Below are 19,656 nucleotides of genomic sequence, written 5' to 3' on the forward strand. Positions count from 1 at the left end.
GGGAACTTGTGCTGAAGAAAGGGATGGTTTTCCCCTTCCTACTTTTGCAGATGTTCCCCCCACCCCCGCCGAGCTCCCTCCTCCATGAACTGTGAGCCCAGGCTGCACTGGCGTTTGCGGGGCCTGGCCGGGGAGAGATGCTGGGGTACGGGTTCTGGGTCGCATGGGGTGGGGAGAGAGATGGAGCAGAGCTTCAAAGGCAGAGGACCTGGCAGAGGGAGGCTGGTGGTGTTTGGGATCCTGCCCCCGAGCTTGAAATCCCAAGCTGGGGGGGATTCAGCCACCCAGCAGGCCCTTTTCAGTATCTCCTGGCTTGCTTGGGTGGTTGAGTTGGGAAGCCGGCAGCCGGCAGCCTGGGTTCCAGCTCTGTTATTTATTAGCTGTGTGACCTCGGACAAGTTACTTCTCTGGCTCAGTTTCCCTGTCCTTTAGAATGAGGGTGCTTAGGGTCTCTGCCTTTTTAGAGTCGCTGTGGGAATCTGATGGATGGATGTGTGTAAAGTGTGTGCCCAGGGACGGGGAGGGTGCCCAGTGTTTGTTTTGCTAGTGACCTGGGTCCAGCCTCTGTCCACAACTGCGTGGCTCGTCCCCCTTGTCCCCTCCCCCGCTATTTGTGCCCCGCGGGGCAGTCCTGCCTGTTATCGACCCCCTCAGGTGCTCACCGCAGTTTCCTTCCCGGGGCTGCTCCCTCTGTTCTCGTCTGTGATGTGGGGGAAACACTGCCGTCCGGCCCTCCCCTCCCTGACCCTGCCACCCTGAAGATTGACCCCGGTCCTCTTGAAGCCACGTCTCCCACCTCTGCTTCCATGCCCAGAGTGGGGACAGCGCTCCTGACCCCGTCTTCATCGGAGCCCCTGGAACAAAATACCACAGACTGGGTGACTTAGGTCCAACAGAAATAGATTTCTTACGGTTCTAGAGGCTGGAAGTCCAAGCTCGGGGTGCCAGCTCCGATGGGGGAGGTCTTCTCCGGGCATGCAGACTTCTTGTAGTTGCATCTGGCACAAGGGACTTGGGAGCTGTCTGGGGTCCCCTTTACGAGGGCACTGATCCCGTTCAGGACAGATGTCACCTCCCAAAGCTCCCCCCCATACCATCCCGTTGGGGTTAGGTTTCAAATATGAACCTGGGGGGTGGGACACAGACATTCAGACCTGAGCGCCTGCCCTGAGGTCCTGGGGGGAGAACTCAGCTTTTGTGTAGGTTTTTAAAACAACAGCAACACATACCCAAGCCCTTGCTCTGCCAGGAACCCTTTCCCGAGCTCTCTAAATGCTTGTATTCACAGATGCGGGAGTGAGGACCCAGAGAGCTTTCCCTGGTTGCCTTTTGTGCATCCATTAAGCACCAACTGTTTTTTCCCAGGGGAGACAGGCTACCATACTATGTACATTATCACCAGGGCTCCGTTTGGGCCATGCCTTCCTCGGACACCACCCCAGTTTGCCCAAGTCCAAGGCGGGGAGAGTCCTGACCCGTGTTTTGGGGATTCTCTGCTTTTGCAGGGCTCAGGAAACTCCTTTCAGTTAGATTAAGGGAGAAGGGGAACTGGTAGAGCCGACAGTTACAGGCGGCCCTGGGGTCCTCCAGGACCCCCTCTGGCTTGCTGCTTTCTGGACCGGGGTTTCATTTTCTCCTCCTCTCCCACTGCATCTGTCCCTGCCCCCCTCCCTGTAGGCTGGCTCTGTCTGGGTTGCCGGCTGCCCTGAGTGGTGACTATAACTGAGGCCCCAGGACCTCCTGTGGGGCCCCCCTCGTTCTGGGGGTGCTAGAGAGACTGACTGGCCCAGCTTGGGTGAGGGGACCCACCCTGCCGCTCAGCTGGCGGTGGGGGGGGCAGCCCAGGTGGGCTCCGGGGCTGGGGGCTGCGGATCCTGCCTTGGGGTGATGGTTGCCTGCTGTGTGCTGGGGGCGTGTGCTGGGGGAGGTCGGGTGAATGGGGCATTGCCCCCCCTTGGGTACTCGGGGTCTGATGGGAGAGGCCGACCCAGGCCAGTTGACTGGGTGATTTCTTGGGAGTAGCTGGAGTGCACCGGTCCGACCTGGGTTGGGGGGAAGGGATGGCGGGGGGACGGCGAGGGACAGAGGGGACGTGAGCCACGGCACCTGCCGCCCCACAAGCTGTGGCACAGAAGCCGATGAGGGTCCTCCCTTCAGGACCTGGAGACCGGAGGCCCGGTTGCCAGCCCGGGACCCCGGCAACCCCACAGCCTGCCCTGTTCCCCCAGGGGGAACAGTGTGTGTGTGTGTGTGTGTGTGTGTGCAGAAACAGTCATACAAAACTCATGTTTTCAGAGGAAATGATTCAAAATGATAATGAAATGTTTCCCTTCCGAGTAGGAAGCAGAGCCCGGCGGGTGGCTTTCATTACGAGGCATGGGGTTTTGTCCACGTGGCCGTGCCGTCCTCTCTGGGCAGCTCTCGGGCGTCCCTGGAGTCTGTCCCGGACTCTGCCCGCCCAGGAAAACACCCGCTCCGAGTTCACGTCCGTCTTGGCCCTCGCGGCTTCTCTGCCGTGAGGGGTTGGAATTTGAGGCTCCCCCGGGGTCCCTGTTTTTCCAGCTGGGGGGCTCCGCCTGCAGCCCACCATCTTCCAAGTGGGGCGTGAAGCCAGACTGGCCACGAGGGAGGGAGCGACGTTCGGTGTCTGGGGGGGGGTTTGCCTCCCTGTATCCTGACTCCGCTCAGGCTGTTCCCTTTCTGCTGTAGGCTGTTCCTTGCATAAGCTCGTTGGTGTGTTGACCCAGCTCTTTCAGACCAGGGGCTGAGCTGGGCACACGGCGCTCAGGGCAAAGGAGAGAGGAGGACCTTCACCAGGGTCTCGCGCGCTCTTTGACCCCCGAAAGGGCTGGCAGGTGATTTGCCGAAGGAAACGCGGTATAAGGGGGCAGAAAAGGCGTGTGAAAGTTGAGCCAGAGGAAGATCAAAAATCAAACGGAGCTGGAGGGGCCACCGGACCTTCTCCCGGAGGTAATCTGACTCCGAGCTTTCCGGCAGCCAGATCCGAGGAAGGAGCAGGAGTTTGGAGGGGCTGTAGGGTCACCTCGCCTTGCGTGAGCCCCGCTGTGTGTCCCGCCCAAGCCTGAGGGTTGGACAGCGGGGGCAGCCGCTGCCCCTTGATTCTTCGAAGCCTCCCCCTGGAGGGTCCCTGCCCCCAGCTGAGAGCTGGGGCTCTTGTGCACAGCCAGCCCCTCCCTGGGGTCTAACCGGTCCCAGGTGTGGGTGAGAGCCCGGGAACCAGGAGCCACGCTGCTCTGTGCCCAGGAATCCCTGTCCCACGAGGGGGGCATGGGGCCAGGACATGCGGCACCCAGCTTGTGTGCCCAGTCGGCCCCAGGATTTGGCCGAGGGGTAGAAGAGGGGAGAGGCATTTGGGCAGGGCGAGCGGGTGGGGTGAGATGCCTCCAGGAGCCCGGAGAAGTTCAAGGAGGCGGAACGAAGACTGCTGGGGGTGGGGCGGGAAATGAGGCCAGAGGCAGGCAGGGCCTGGGCCGGTGGGCGGGGATGTGGCAGACCGTGGCCTCGGGCTGCCCTCCTGACCTCTTGCCCAAACCTCATCCCTGGTGTCTGGAGGAGAGGCCGTCTGGGTTCTGAGAAAGTCAGGAAAGCGGTCAAGAGCTCAGGCTCTGCGGCCAGAGGGTCTGAGTTCAAATTCCACGCCTGCTCGGTCAGCCTTGTCACCGTGGGCAAAGGATGGAGCGTTCCAGGCCTCAGTTTCCCCACCTGGAGAGTGGGTGCGCTCCTAACAGGGCTGCCGCGAAGGTCTGCTGTGCTGGTATTTGTCCAGCACTCGGACCGGCGTCTGGAGCAGAACAGACCGTGCAGGTCCGTGGCTCCCGAGGCTGGAGGAGCTCAGGGAAAGGGATGGTCTATCCCCCTTGAAGCCCCCACCCCTAGGACAGCCACACAGGGTCTGAGTGCAGCGCAGTGAAGAAGCAGGTTCTCTGTGATGGGCGTGGTGCGGACATGGGGTCCCCTTTCTCCCTGCGGTGGACCCGCCGTGGGGGGCTGTGGGTGCTCAGCACGGCCCATTAACGGTTAATGTTGCTCTTGACGGGGTCCGACGCTGTGTGGGTTCGGGAGAGCCTCCCAGGGCGGCTGTGCCAACTGGAGCAGAAACGTGCTCTGAGAGCAGACTCAAGTCTCTGCTTGATCCCCTCCAGTGATGGGAGGCTCACTGCCAGCTTCTTTGTTCACCGGACCCACGTGTGGTTAGCATCCACTCTGTGCGCCGGCTGCTGGTTGTTTTGGAACGTTCTTCCTTTCCCGGAGACGGCTCCAAGCTGGCCAGCGAACGCAGCGATGGCGCGTGGACGGGCTGCTGTGGGCCTCCAGCTAACCACGGGCAGGACGAGGACGGCCGAGGAGGGCATTTCTGTTCATTCATGTTTCCTTCCTCACGCCTGTGTTCACCGCGGAGGGCCGTGTGCTGGGCGCTGTCCTAGGTACCGAGCCCGGCACTGAGCAACAGAGGCAGAGGACGGCCCTCTGGGAGCCGCTTTCAGCCCGAGGTGAGGGAGTTTACCAGCCGAGGAAAGGAAGGGCATCCTGGGCAGAGGGAACGGCGCGTGCGAGGCCCCGGCGATGTGACACTCTGTGTGGGTGGGCGGGCGTCTGTGGCATTCCGCTAGCATTTGGAGGCTGGGGGTGGTCGTTGCTTTTCTGGAAGCACTAAAAGGAAACCCTGACTGTGAGGGCTTGCTAGCGACGGATCTCACCCCTGGAGCCACCAGCTTCTGCCCCTCCCCACCCAGCGCTCCCCACCCCCTGCCAACAGCCCTGGGTTGCCCTTTGGGTGCATAGATGGTGCCCCGTGGCCCCCCAGCTGGCTCGTCCCTTCTCCAGGCTCCCACATGGGCCCCAGTTTGCATTCTGTCCTGCTGTGTCCGTGAGGGGACAGGCCCAGCTCCGTGGTCTCAGCCTCCAACCTGCCCCTGGCCTGCAGGGGAAGGCTCGGGAGGGGAGGCTGGGGTGCTGACTTGCATGCTTCGTTGAGGGAGGAAGGTGGGCGTGCTGGAGGCCGTCCAACGAGCACAGTCCTGCTGCGTGTCAGGCTCTAGGTGCTTGAGCTCGGTGGGGCTTGGGCCTGCCCGCGGGGAGCTTGCAGGCCCCGCTGTGTGTGGGGGGATGGCAGACAGGAGCTCGCATGGGCCCCAGGGTTCGGCACCACCTCCTGGGCTGGTGGGGGGGGAGACCCCAGAGGCAGGGACCACCCCTGCTTCCTCTGCTTCTGCTGCTGCCCACCCCCCAGCCTAGGTATTAGGGAAAGAAAAAAAAATATGTGTATATATATTAGAAACATATAGGTATTTCCATAAAATGTTTATATTGCCATAAAACCTTTTTATGGAAATATAGCATCCGTACAGAAAAGTGTGCATGGTGCTTGTTGAATTTTCTCCAACCGAAACGCCTGTGTAACAGACCCAGATCGGGAGCGAGAACCAGCTGGCTCCCCAGGGCCCCTCTTGGCTTGTCCTTACAGTCAGTACCCATGACCCAAGGGGGGACCCCTTCCCTGATTTCTGGCATCTTCATTTTTACTTATTTGTTTGCTTATTTATATTTATATTGTATTACTTATTTGTCTGTTTATTTTTAAGTAGGCCCCGGGCTCAGCCCGGGGCCTTAAACTCACGACCCTGAGATCGTGACCTGAGCCGAAATCAAGAGTCAGATGCTTGGAGCGACTGGGTGGCTCTGTGGGTTAAGCCTCTGCCTTCGGCTCAGGTCATGATCTCAGGGTCCTGGGATCGAGTCCCACATCGGGCTCTCTGCTCAGCAGGGAGCATGCTTCCTCCTCTCTCTCTCTGCCTGCCTCTCTGCCTGCTTGTGATCTCTCTGTCAAATAAATAAATAAAATCTTTAAAAAAAAAAAAAGAGTCAGATGCTTAACTGACTGAGCCCCCCCTGGCACCGCTGTATTTTCACTTTTTATTTATTTTATTTTTACTTTTTACTTTTATTTTTAATTTAATTTAATTTAATTTTTTAAAAGATTTTATTTATTTGACAGAGATCACAAGTAGGCAGAGGCAGGCAGAGAGAGAGGAGGAAGCAGGCTCCCCGCTAAGAAGAGAGCCCGATGTGGGGTTCGATCCCAGGACCCTGAGACCATGACCTGAGCCCAAGGCAGAGGCTTAACCCACTGAGCCACCCAGGGGCCCCATGTATTTTTATTTTTAATTGTACTTGACACATAACATTATCAGTTTGGGGCATACGACAGTGACTTGACAAGTCTGTACGTTGTTCGGGTCGCTTCATAGTAAGTGTGGTCCCGTCTTGTCGCCACGTGAGGTTCTGATGATATCACTGACTGTGGTCCCTGTACTGTGCTTTTCGTCCCCGGGACGGACTTATTTTATAACTACAAGTTTGTGCCTTTTTTTTTTTTTTAAAGATTTTATTTATTCATTTGACAGAGATCACAAGTAGGCAGAGAGGCAGGCAGAGAGAGAGGAGGAAGCAGGCTCCCCGCTAAGAAGAGAGCCCGATGTGGGGTTCGATCCCAGGACCCTGAGACCATGACCTGAGCCCAAGGCAGAGGCTTAACCCACTGAGCCCCCCAGGCGCCCCAAGTTTGTGCCTTTTCATCCCCTTCCACTGTTTTGCCCGTCGTCCCCACTGGGATGTCCCCGTTCCCCTGTGGCATCTGCCGATCAGTTGTCCTGCATTTGTGCGACTGTTTGTTAGAATTTTATTGTATTTACTTATTTTTTAAAGATTTTATTTATTCATTTGAGAGAGAATGAGCACAGGCAGGGAGAGCAGCAGGCAGGGGGAGAGGGAGAGGCAGGCTCCCCACTGAGCAGGGAGCCTGATGGGGGACTCGATCCAGGAGCCCGGGATCATGACCTTGAGCCGAAGCCAGAGGTTAACGGACCGAGCCCCCGGGCGCCCCTGCTTGCTGGTGTTTGGAATGCCCTCTTTCTGTGTAGGGCTTGGCCAGGTGTTTGGCTGATCTTGATTTGTTGGGCTTTTCTGTGTTCTGAGTAGGAATCCTTCGTGGTACGTAGTAATTGCGAACATACCCTTCCTATTCCGTGGTTAACTCCTGACACACACTCTGTCTCTCCGTGTTGTCCTTTGACGTTCAGAAGCTCTTAATCTTAATCATGTCCGTGTGTCCATCCTTTCCCTGCTTTCCAGCGCTCCCTGGGTCCTGGTTAAGCAACCTTAGCCCACCTCGGTGTCATGAAGATCTTCTCTCGTGTCTTCTGCTAAAAGCTAGATTGTTTGGCCTTTCTCGGTTAGGCGCACTGTCCCTCCCACGTGAAGTCAATGTATTCGTTTCCTTTTGCTGCTCTGACAAGTGAGCCCGAACGTGCCAGCCCCAAAACTGTATTTTATCTTACAATCCTGGATGCCAGGAGACCGACCTGGATCATTCCAGGCTCAAGCCAGGGTCCCGGCAGGGCCGTGTTCCTTTTAGAGGCTCGGGGAAGGATCTGTTTCGCGACCTTTTCCAGCTTCTAGAGGCTGCCCACATTCTTGGGCTGGGGGCCCCCTCCTCCGTCGTAAAGCCAGCAATGTCACAGCGAGTGGTTGGCGCGCCGCCCTCTCCCTGACTCTGTCCCTCCTGCCTCCCTCTTGAACTTTGAAGGACACTTGTGATCACTTCGGGTCCCTCTGGGTCATCCAGAATAATCTTCGCGTCTGGAGGTCAGCCGACTAGCATCCTTGACTCTGTCTACAGCGTTAACTCCCCTTTGCCGTGTGGACGCTCGCGTGGGAACAGCTTCGGGGATGGGGACACGAACACCGGGAGGGGGCTGTCGCTTGTACCCGCTGTAGACGGGATCGTGATTTTTCCCCTGTGGTCCTCCGGTTGTCCCAGCATCACTTATCGTAAAGACTGTCCTTTGCTCCAGGGTATTTTTTTTTAACGATTTCATTTATTTATGAGAGAGAGAGAGTGCACAAATGGGACAGGGGATGCGCGAGGGCGAGGGAGAAGCAGACTCCCCACTGAGCAGGGAGCCCGAGGCCGGGCTGCGTCCCAGCACCCCTCAGAGATCACACCCTGAGCTGGAGGGAGACCCTTCACTGACTGGGCTCAGGAGCGTTTTTTTAGTATCTGGTGCAAATCCTGACCCTGGGGAGGAGGTGTCACTTGAACCTCACCGCCCTGGTTCCTGGCTCCGTGACTGGCAGCCTGAGCCTCAGTTTCCCATTCTGGGAGATGGGAATAAAGGTGGGTCAGAGGGCAACTTGAGTCAGCCAGGGTCGGGCCCGCATCGTGGGCCGGTGGCAGGAGGGCCGCAGCTGTCCCGTCACCGGGTGTGGGTGGCCACACGGCCGGGAGCGGGTTCTGGATCCATGGCGGTCCCCTGGTTGTAAGCGTGCCGACTCTGGGTGTGTGTCTCAGGCGAGGGACGTGTACTGACCTTGACTTTCCTTCCCTCCCCAGACCGACACGGCCCTGATCCCCTTTGCTGCGCTGAGAGACGGGACCTGAACCACCCCCAGCCTGGGGCAGGATGGCCCATCTGCAGTGTGTCCGGCTCAGGTAGGACAGACGAGACAGCCCAGGCTTTCCCGGGGCTCTGCCATCACCCAGGCCCTGGGCAGGATGCGAAGATCCTGACTTTACAAACTGGCCTTTCCAGCCCTGAACAGGGTGAGCGCGTGGGACTGGACCCCAGTTTTCTGGACTCGGCCCCTCGGGTGTCAGGGAAGCTGGGGTCCACTGGGGCCCTTGGGTTGTCCTCTGCTCAGCCTCTGTGTGCCCTGCCCTCCGTGTCCATGCTGCCGGCCCACCGCGACGTCTTCCCGCCTCTGCCTGCCTCTTCTTGAAGCCACGTCGACTGGTGGCGTTCAGGCCCCAGCTCTGCTGCGACACGCGGGCCAGCCCCTTTCCTGGGCTGGTTCCGGATGGCTGCCAGGCCCCTTGGTACTCCCAGGGGGACTCTGGACCCCAAGCAAGCCCCGTTAGCTCCCTGTCCTTCTTGGGGCCACCAACTCCTGCCATTGGCCTGCGGCCCCATGAGTGACAGGATTGCCCGGCCTGGGCCTGCTCTGTGGGGCTCCGCTGACCGGGTGAGAGCGAAGGGCAGGTGTGGGAACGGGGCACAGGTCCCAGGTAGGGACGGGTAGGCTGGTGCCATCTCCCCGGCCGTCCTGGGCAGCCGGCGGGAGGCTCCCGGCTTGGACTGTCCCCTCGAGCTGGTCGAACTCGCGGGGAGGGCACCGGGCGGAAGGCCCCAGCCTGGGTCAAGAGCAGACGAAGTGAGCCTCCCTCCCGAGCAGGATGGGACAGGCAGGGCGCGCCAGGTGGGAACAGGCCCGTGGGGGTGGTGGTCGCGCCCGCCTGCTGGGCTCGGGTGGGGGTGTTGGGGAGCCCTGGGCTGGCGGTCGGCCCCTGTGGGGGGTCCGCTCAGTTTGGGGCCTGCCCCCCCATTCCTCCGGTGGGTGTGCTCGGGGAGGGGAGGGACTCTGCTCCCCCCAACCCGTGTCTGTCTTTACAGTTTTAGAAAACTTTATTTTATTTTATTTAAATTTCATTAATGGACACAGAGTGTATCATTAGCGTCAGAGGTAGAATTCTGTGTTTTTTAAAAAATAATTAGGAATACTTCAGGCACTCAGAAAAAGGAGTAAAGAGAACCTGATCGCCACCACATGCGTCCTGCAGGACTTAAGAAAAAATCTTAGAAATAGGAACGGAGCCCCCGGCTACCACGCCCCAGCCCCGTTCCTACCGGAGACTCACCCCCCCCGCCCCCGGCCGTCGCGTGGACGCCACGATCAGCACAACTCCTGGTGCCTCCCGGGCCCCCGTGGTCCAGGTTTGGACGCCGCGGCCACCAGCCCCCGCTGCCCGGCCTCACAGGCTCCGGGTGTCACCTGGCATTTTGACTTCTTGCCCATCTGATTGGGTGGGAAACGGGATCTCCTTGTGGCCTGGATTTGCATTTCCCTGCCGCCTGGGGACCGGTGGCTGTCCGGGGGCTCCCTCTCCTCGAAAGCGGTCTGTTCTCACCCGTCTGTCCGTCCGGGGTGCCGTCTGCCTTCCTCCCTGGTCTTCCCTGTCCCCGGGGACCCTCCCAAGTGCCCCATCACTTGGCCCCCTGCATCGCCCCCCAGGGTCCCTCGGGGACCTCACACCTGGTCCGCTCCAAACCGGGCTCCCTCCCCCAGCCCCCACCTTCTCCGAGGTCCCTCCCCGCCCCGCGGGGCCCCCAGGTGCCCCCTCCACACCCACACCGCCGGCCACCAGGTGCCGCCCAGCACCTCTCCCCTCCCTGTCCCCTCCAGCCTCCGCCTCTGTGGTGGTTCAGGCCGCAGGGTCATGTCCCTTGTCTGTCCCAGTGGCCCCCGGGACCGCAGCCTCCCTGCCCTCACTCGCCCCAGTGCCCTCCTCAGTTCCCGGGTGACTTGGCCGACAGGCACCTCTGCTCTGTCCCACCCACTGCTGGACGCTTTCTGGGGCCTCTCACCCACTCGGACTGGGAGACCCTCCCCCGCTGCGCGGTCCTCCCTCTGCATGACCCCTGCGCCCCCGACACACACACACATTTTAGCCAGTAAATCCTCAACTCTGGCTGACCTGACAGAACCTGGCCTCTGCTTGAAGCTCGCCTGCCTGGCCCCCAGTGCCCTGGGCTCCCTGTTCTGGAACACTCCCCCAGCCCCACCCCTGCGAGGCTGCCTGGCCTGAGCCTTAGGGCTGCTGGTGAGAGCGCGGGCCACCCCGAGGGCACCCCATCGGCCAGCCCTCAGGCCGCGGGGCTGGGGGAGGACAGGGGAGCCTGGGCCCTCGGGCTGCTGACCCTGGAGGCCAGGCGGGAGGAGGAGGACTAGCCCAGGGGGGCCCCTGATGTTGGGGGTGGCAAGCCTGGGCTTGAAGGCTGGGCTCCAGCCAGCAGCGGGGTCTTACCAGAGCGCCCCCCTCCAGCCAGAGGGGCCCGGGGCTCTGCAGTGGGGATCCCTGTGCCCTCCTCCCGCACCCCCGGGCCCTGGCAGCAGCCGGGAGATGGGCTTTCTCCACGGCCCTGCTCGGCACCTTCCCCTCATTCCGTCGGGGCCACATACCCTGGGCCTCCGATTGGCAGAGGGTTCTTGGGCCTCATTCCCCGCTGAGCCCGCGGCCCGCCACCCCCGGGCAGCTGAAATGGAAACCCTGAAATGCAGCCCGGGTTGTCTTTGGTAAGTGGCAGTTGAGGGCAGCACAAAGGGGGCCTGTTGGTCTGAATGCTGCCTGCCCTCCCCGCCCCCGCCCTGCCTGCCTTTCCTGGCCCAAGTCCCCCGGGGAGGCGGCGTGTGCCACCACCCCCCCGGGCCTTCCCTTCCGTGGGGGCGTCTGTGGGCACAGAGGGGCGCCCGTGGGGTGTGCGTGTCCGGACTCACCTGTCCGTGCTCCCCATGGGCTGCCACACTGTCACCCCATCTTACGGGCGATGCAGCAGGTTCCCACCGGGCTACGGACCTGTAGCCACCTTGGACCCACATTGCCTGCAGCCTTCTCCCTCCTGTCTCCTGGGCCTGCTCTCCCCCCACATCCCCCAGCCAGCGTGGCCGGTGGCCAGTTTGTCACCACATCCCAGCTTTTCCCAGGAAACCTCTATCCCATGAGCAGGGCTGAGTCACAGGGGGTGATTGGCCCCAGGTCTCCTCCCCCTTTCCCTGTTCACCATTTCTTCTCTCCTCCCCTCTCCCCTTCCCTCAGCTCCCCGCCCCCTTCGGAGACCCTGGGGGTGGGGGTGGCCGCTGGCCTCTCCTGCCCAGCCCTCCCCACCCCGCAGTGGCAGTGGGCCGGAGTCCAGAGTGAGTGCACCGGCTCCTCCGGTCTCCTTTGTCAGCGAGGCCGCGGGCGCTCTCCGCAGAGGCCAGGGGTCTCGCAAATGTTAGTCCAGCCTAGGGAGGCAGGGGAGGGCCGGCCCGGGGCTGGGCCTAGCACAGCGGCTGAGCAAGCAGCGTGTGAGGTTGGGTGAGTCCCTGCGCCTTCCTGGGCTTTCCATGCCCCTCCCGAGACAGCTCCTGGCTCCTCAGGGCTCAGGAGGGTGAGCGAGGCCCCACTCCTGCAAGGCCTGGCAGAGGCCCTCATCCTGGAGGCCGCTGGGCTCTTCGGGGTCCGGGAGGGAGCAGGGCAACTCTGGAGTCCTCCCCGGGGAGGAGTGTCCTCGAGATTTGCGGCTTTGGAGGCCTTTGTCCTCTGGGCAATGGCAGGTGTGCCCTCACACGGGGTTTCCGGATCTCGGGCTCTGGGCCAGGTCCTGTGCTGGGCTGGGTTCTCAGAGAAGCTGGGGCCCCGGCTGGGGTTGCCCGCGGGCTCCCGGGAGGCGAGATGATAAATGAGAACAGTATCATCTCTCCTCGGCTAAGCGTGCCAGCCTGAGGTCTCTGTGGGCCAGAGGTCTGGGAAGACTTCATGGAGGAGGAGGCGTGGGGCTGGGTTATCATGTAGGTGGTCGGAAGAGTGAAGCAGGCAGGAGCAGAGGCAGCCGTGGGGTCTGGCAGACGGGGCTTGTCAGGTGAGCAGTGAGGGAATTCCGGGCCGCCCATGGCAGTGCTGGCTGGGGAGACTCTGATGCTAGGGTCGCTGTTACAGTGCCTGGTGTGTGGGGCAGGCCACAGGGCTGCAGGGTAAGATGAGGGGGCCTTGAAGGCCGGCAACTGACTTCTACGGAGAGCCTTCGAGGGCTTTGTTTTTTATGTGATCTTCAGAAGTTAGGATTTAGCTTACAGACCATGAAATTCACCCCTTTTAAATACGGCGTGGTGACACATTTGATATCTAGTATAGATGCCAGTTTTGGGGCCATTACAGTTCGATTTGGGAACACTTCTGCCTTCTGGAAAGTTCTCTCATGCCTGTTTCTGGTCAGTCCCAGCCCCCACCCCCAGGCAACCCCCGACTGCATTCTTTTTGCGTAGTTTTGAGATTTCCTATAAATAAGAGTCATGCAGTATGGAGTCTTTCGTGTTTGCTTTTTTGCAGTTAGTGTAACTTTTTTTTTTTTTTTAAGATTTTATTTATTTGATAGAGAAAGAGCGCACAAGTAGGCAGAGAGGCAGGCAGGGAGAGAGGAGGAAGCAGGCTCCCTGACGAGCAGAGAGCCCGATGCGGGGCTCGATCCCAGGACCCTGAGCTGAAGGCAGAGGCTTAACCCACTGAGCCACCCAGGCGCCCCAGCTTTTTTTTTTTTTTTTTAAAGACTGTATATTTGAGAGAGGGAGAGATGGAGACGGTGAGTGGGAGAAGGGGCAGAGGGGGAAGCAGGCTCCCCACTGAGCAGGGACACCCCACCCCCCCCCCGCCGCGGGATTTGATCCCAGGACCCTGGGATTGTGACCTGAGCCGAAGGCAGACAGTTAACCAACTGAGCCCCCCAGGTGCCCCGTGATTAGAGTTCTTTATGTGTTCTGGATATAAGTCTTTTATTAGGTGTATGATTTGTAATGTTTTTCCCTGGGGGGGTTTAGGCAGAGAGGGACCCCAAAAGGCATGGGGAAAGAGCTCCTTGCATTAGGATTTCCTGGGTCCGAGGGCCCCTCTGCTAAGCTGCTGGGGCAGGAAGCCATTTAGCCCTTGGGGAGGGGAATTCGCAAGCTCCCTTGCCCCCTGCTGGCTCAGCAAGTCTTTTGGGCTAATGAGGGGAGGCCAGCAAGTCCTAACCAAACCGGAGAGTGATGTCTGCAACCATAGTCACTTCCCTGGGGAGTGAGCTCGCTGGAGGGCCAGTTTCTGGGGGACAGGGAGCCCCTCATCTACCCGCCGATGGAGCGACTCCCGGTCTCGGAATTCCGGGGGCGTCAGAGTTGTCCATCAGAGGAGTGAGATGTTGGGTTTGGAAGGCTCTAGGACCAGGCCAAGGCTGGCAACCATGTCCCATGTCCCTGTTGGCTCACCTGGGCGTTTATGCGTCTCCCCGTGTGCCTTGGGGGTTAGCTGTCTCTGCTCTCAGGGCCGGCAGCCCAGTGGGCCCCATCGGCTGTGCTAACATGGAGTCGCCGGGTCAGCTTGCTCACCTGACCGCCATTCGGAGGGCGCTTGGCAGACCCCTGCCGTGAGCCTTGTGGGTGGGCTTCTGTATTAGTCACAACTTTCTGGGTTGCAAGCGACAGGGCCCCTCCAGTAGGTGTAGGCAAAAAAAGAAACTTGTCCTTGTGTGAGGTTGTGTTGACGGGTGTAAGTGAGGAGCTCAAGGGACCAACTTCAGGCTCGGCTGGATCCAGGCCCTCCATCCAAATCCAGCAACTCAGCTCCGCCTGCTCCACGTTGGCCTCATTCCCTGGCAGCCTCCTCCATGCGGTAACTGGGATCGCCCCGTATCCAGCTCGGCATCCAGCCCACACCCAGGCAGCCCAGAGAAAGGAAATAACCTTTCCTGAAGGTACCAACCAGAGTCCAGGCCCTGGAGCTCTTTGGGTCATATGATCTTTCCTTAACTAACCCTGGGGGCTCTGGGCAGGCCTGGGTCATGGGCCGAGCACCCCGAAAGCACAGATTTCCCCCGTTCCCGAGGTCCCAGGGGGGTGATGCCTTTGCCAGCGTCCTCTGCCCATCTGCTGGAGCTCTGTGTTCCCTTTCCCCGCTGGACAATGTCCTCGCCAGACAGAGGCCTGCAGCCCTGGGGCAGGGCTGGGTCTGGCCCCTGGCAAGCCTTCCGTGAACGTCTGGTGCAAGAGAGGGTGTGTGCCAGGGCAGTGGAGGAGAGGGCCGGGGGATGGTAGGCCTGTCTTGTCTGCCCCAGGCTGCCCACGCATGTCGGACGTCATACCAGCCTGTGCTCGGGGGGAGGCCCCCTCGGCCGCTGGTGGCTGCGCTGACCTGCAGGGTCCTGGTGGAGGGCTGCTGCTGGGGCCAGTGCAGCTATCCCGGCAGACCCCCCAAATTAGCCTGCTCCTGCTCTCGCCTCGCGGGCCCTGGAGGTGGGCAGGGACAGCACGCCTGACCTCGGGGTCCAGCAGACCAGGCCACGTGCCAGGCCACACTGTGACCACAGGGGACCCACGCTTCCTGCCACTGCCCTGTGCCTCAGTTTCCCTAGCTAGGAAAGAGGGCTGTGGTGGTCCCAGCCCCATGGGGTAGGGGGTGCAGGAATCCTGCTGTGTCGCCCGTGGGGGGCCCGGACCAGTGGAGACACGATGAGGTGACGGCTCCCGTCTGCCCGCAGGTGAGGGCGATGGCGGAGAGAACGTGACCCGCACGGACCCTCCACGCACCGACTGGCACCACCATGCAGAAGCCCAGCGGCCTGAAGCCCCCCGGCCGTGGGGGGAAGCATTCGAGCCCCGTGGGCCGGACGTCCACTGGGTCAGCCTCCGTGTCCGCGGCGGCGGCGGCCACCAGCTCCAAGGAAGGTGCGCGAGGCCGAAGGTGGTGGGTGCGGGGCTGGGGTCGAAGGTGGTGGGTGCGGGGCCGGGTGTGGGGAGTGCCCCTCCAAGAGCAGCCTGGGGGCTGGCAGCACATGAAGTTCTTCCTTCTGTCTGGCTGTAATCCCTTTCCTAATTAACTAGCCTTATATGTGTCGTTTCTTCTCACAGTCCCCGTCCTTGGGGGGCAGGTCTTACTGCGGACTCCGCTTGGGGGCGAGAAAGTGGGGATCGGGCGGGCATGGCCCTGCGCCCAAGGTCACTGAGCTGGAATTCAGACTCCAGCCTCCAGCGGCCTCCCTGCCCCGAAGTGTTCCGTCCAGGGTCTGGGATTGTCCTAGTCCCCGGGCGGGGGGTGGGGACAGCTGTTGGGGAGCCCACGGTGGAATGTTTCGGAAGTTTGATGCAGAGGTGACGTTGTCTATAATCTAAGCCCCCTAGAGGTACCCGTTATTTTGGTTTCTATCCTTCTACTTCCTTTTTTTTTTCCTACCTACTTGCAATTGTGCTGCATCTACGACTTGAAAATCTGGTTTTTCTCCCTCTAATATGATTCGAGTGGATTTTTCCACGTCATTTTTAATGGATGTAAGATATCCGGTCCGTCCAACGACTCTAAATCAAAGGCCTGCTTTATTGACACAGTCTCAAACCCCCAGAGCTTTCGTGCTGAGCAAAACCGGATGTGGGCCCAGCCCTCCCTCGGGGCTGCTGGTCTGGTCGGGCGGGGGTGGGGAGGGGGGTGGGGTGGGGGTGAGATCTTAGAGCTGGGGCCTGACCGGGTCTGGGAGGTCAGCCCCCAGGAGGGGACAGGTGCGCTGAGGTCCGGAGGGTGACAGTCTATTACTTGAGGAGGGGACAGTGTTCCAGGCCGAGAGAACAGCTCTTGCAAAGGACCCGTGGCAGGAGAGCACTTGGCAAATGTAAGGAAGGGAAAGAGTGTGGCTGGTGTGTGCCAGTGACAAGTGTGCTGGTAAGACAGGGTGGGCCGTGGTGGGGACTGCTGGGGGCTGTCCAGGGCATTTCACTTCTGTTGGAATAACACTGGGAAACCATCGGAGAGTTTCAAATCGAAAGGGATATGATAACACAAGGACTGGGAACAGGTTCTTAACTGATTCTCTGTGGTTGGGGGTGACTGGTTCCTATTCTTCCACTTTGATAAATGATGCTGTGATGAATGTCTTCGGGCACAAATCCTGGTTTTTATGATGATAAGCAGGCAAGACGCTGTCCAGGGTTAAGACACTGATGGGTACAGGAGTTTGGAGACACAGAAAAGTAGCCAGGGGCCAGATTAGGTAATCTGGACCCTGGGTGGAGTCAAGGAAAGGCTGAGCCAAAGGTACGGACAGCTGGCAGAAGCAGGGCCCCGCCACAGCCAGAGAGCCGGGGGGGGGGGGGTGTAGGTTAAGGAAGCTGTGTGGTGCGGTCGCTGGGCAGACTTGTGCAGACAGGCCTGTCCAGAGCAGCTCCATTGGAGGCCCGGCTTCCTTTCCAACGTGGCTAATCCTTCCTTACTCATGAGAGACGTTAGTGAACCATGGGAAGAGGCCAGAGAGATTAAACAAAGGGGAAAGGATGTTCCATGTGGACTGAAGGCAGCGATGCAAAGGCCCTGGGGCAGGAACGGACCTGGTTTGTGAGAGAAGGAAAGAAGAAAGACCAGTCTGGGTAGAGAAGACTATGAGATGAGGTTGGGGGAGGTGGCCGAGGCAGGTCATGAAGGGCAGCGGTTCGGGTTGGTGTCCGGGGTGACCGGAGCTCTGGGAGACTGCTGGCGACAGGGCGGTGGCGGGAGACCGCTGCTGTGGAGAGCAGGTTGTGGGGTTAGCAGCTGGGGGAGGACCGAGTGAGGAGGCGTGTGCTCCCCCCAGGTCAGGAGGCCTGCACTCGCTGCCGGGGCGAGGGGCGGTCAGAGGCTGAGACCAGGAGTGGGCTATCAGGGAAGGCTTCCCAGAGGAAGCGGAACGAGCTCCGCCTTCAGGATGGAGGGAATGGGAATGCGGGGGGGGGGGGGGGGAGGATCATGGAGGAGGTGGCAAGTGGCAGAACCCGCAAAGCTGAGCTTGGCCCAGGTGGGGGTCGTGCGGCCACTCTGGGAGAAGGTCACCAGCCCGACCTGACCCTCTTGCCTCCTGGAGGGAGCTCGCAGCACCTTCTGGGTTTGGCCCTCACTCTAGAGGGGTCCGAATTCTGGCTCTGGTCCAACCCTTCATGCCCCTTCTAACTGCCCCTGCTCTGTGACCCTGGAAGAGGGACTTAACCTCTCTGAGCCACAAATGGGATCCAGGGAGTTAAGGAGTGTGAAGTGCCTGCAGGTACCAAACCCCGGAAAGACGCCTCCCCCCCCCCCATCCCTCCGCAGCCCCAGTGCAGAACAATTTGCAAGTAATAAAAGAAGCAGCCGCTACCCTTCCCTTCTTAAGGCCACCGTTAGAGCTCCTTCGGGTCTTTTCTCGGGAGCTGGAAGCAGCTCCATCGTGGGCCGGGCCCCGATCTCCGTGTCGCTGTCTTACTGCCTTCTGTAGGAAGTGCCCCCCTGGGCTGCTGCGGTGTCTTTGCTTCTTTGCTGTCCAGTGTGGCCTGCTGCTTGCTTCCTGGTCACACAGTGCAGGGCAGAGCCCATGAGGGTGGGGGCTGGGTGGTCTGGCTCTGCCGGGGCGCCCCGCCCCCCAGGATGGTTCCAGAGAGAGGAGGTACCACGCTGTGAATGCCCGATTGATGACAGAGGCACACCCCCGTGCCTGCTGCTGGGCACGCAGGCGGCAGTGGCCGCAGCTGGGCTCCGTGTCCCCCTCCCTCCGCCCGGGCAGGTCCTGGCAAGACTTGCAGGCGGCGGAGAGGGAGCAGAGAGCCGGGAGCAACCGGCCTGGCCAGAGGGGTAAGGAAGATTTCTGAGGCCCACAGCTGCTTTTGTCCCTGCTCGCCTCCGGGTCTCAGAACCAGTCTCGGGGGGGTGGGGGGGGTGGAAGCCCCAGAGAAGGTCAGGGTCATCCCCTCTCCTCCGCTGGCTCCTCTGCCTCCCTCACGCACCCTGCGGGCCTGGCTGTCTGCTGTCCCAGGTGCGGGACCTGCCCACCCCTGTAGGAGGCCGGGACCCTGTGAGGGGCACTGGGGCCCCAGAGGGGGTCTGGAGGCTGGAGCCCGGGGGCGGGGCGGGGGAGCGGCAGCAATAAACTGGCCCCGCTCTGGGAATCGGGGCAGTGGCTCTCTCCCAAAGTATGAGCTCAGCCTCCGGGCAGAGGGTCTGGCCGAGGGCCGGGCCTGGACCGATGCCCCTGCCCCCCACTCTGTGGGGACGGAGGGGGGCTGCGTCAGTCCCCAGAGCTGGGACATACAGGAAGTGGCCGGAACAAGGGGCCGTTGGAGGGGATCGTTCTACTGGGAGGAGGCCCAGAGGTGATCAGAGCAGGGGGAGCGCAGGAGGGCGGTCTGGGGCCCACCAGTGTGCAGAGGCTCGTGAGGTGGGGGGCAGCCCAGCCAGGCAGGATGGAGCACCCCCACCCCCGCCCCCGGAAGCTGTTTCAGATCAGGCTGTCAGGGAGGGCCTTGCTTAGGAGGTGACATTGGTACGCAGACCTGAGTGACAGACAAGCAGCGGCCAGGCCAGCCCCGCCGAGCCGGGAAGAGCATCGGGGCAGAGAGGACAATGACTGCAAAGGGCCCGAGTCTTGCGCAGCTCGAGCGGCCCAGGGGGAGTGTTGGGAGTGGGTCCAGGCAGGTGCCAGGGCCCCAGGGGGAAGCTGGGAGCTGGCGCAGGATTGGGGGCGCCCGGGGCTTTGGAATCCAGCCTGGGCCTGAGGGAGGAGATGGGGGTCCCGGCTTCCAGGAAGCGGCCAGGATTGCCGCCGGACTGTACCTCTCCCTTTGAGGCCAGAGCCCTCTGGAGGGGTCGGCAGGGTCTGCCGCTGCCCTGTGACGGTGGGCAGGCGGGGACAGCGGCAGGCGGGGACAGCGGACCTCAGCCCTTGCCTGGGGTCTGCTGCTGGGCCTCAGGGGGAGGCAGGCCAGGCCCGGTGGTAGGGGTCCCTCCTGGCCCCAACGAGCATGGGTGATCTGGGGAGGGCTCAGGGCTGCCAGGCCAAGGGACAGACACAGGCCACTGCTGCGCTCCCTCTGCCCCTCCCCCAGGGCAGGTGGGTCCTCGCGCGGGGGGGCCTGGGGGGGCTCTCCTCTCCTCCCCGGCACTGGTCCCCCCCCAGAGGTGTCCCACTTCGGGAGAGAGCTGTTCTTTCCATTTTCAAGCTGACGAAACTGAGGCTCGGGCTGTCATCGGAGTTGCCCAGAGCAATAGCGCCGGGGAGTGGCGGGGCTGGGGAGGAGGGTCCGGCT

At 61.1% G+C, this 19,656-nt stretch overlaps 1 protein-coding gene across 3 annotated transcripts in view; it reads left to right on the forward strand.

The window, feature by feature from the left end:
• Positions 1-19,656, forward strand: part of CLIP2 (CAP-Gly domain containing linker protein 2) — a 66,484-nt gene that overhangs the window by 2,013 nt on the left and 44,815 nt on the right. For all 3 annotated transcript variants that reach the window (XM_082713902.1, XM_082713901.1, XM_082713903.1), the window contains exons 2-3: positions 8,414-8,512; positions 15,123-15,309. In XM_082713902.1, coding sequence (XP_082570028.1) covers positions 15,186-15,309 — 124 coding nt within the window. In that variant the 5' untranslated portion in view covers positions 8,414-8,512; positions 15,123-15,185. The remainder of the gene's footprint in view (positions 1-8,413; positions 8,513-15,122; positions 15,310-19,656) is intronic.

The sequence above is a fragment of the Mustela nivalis genome, assembly GCF_964662115.1.
Source record: "Mustela nivalis genome assembly, chromosome: 19".
Taxonomy (NCBI): domain Eukaryota; kingdom Metazoa; phylum Chordata; class Mammalia; order Carnivora; family Mustelidae; genus Mustela; species Mustela nivalis.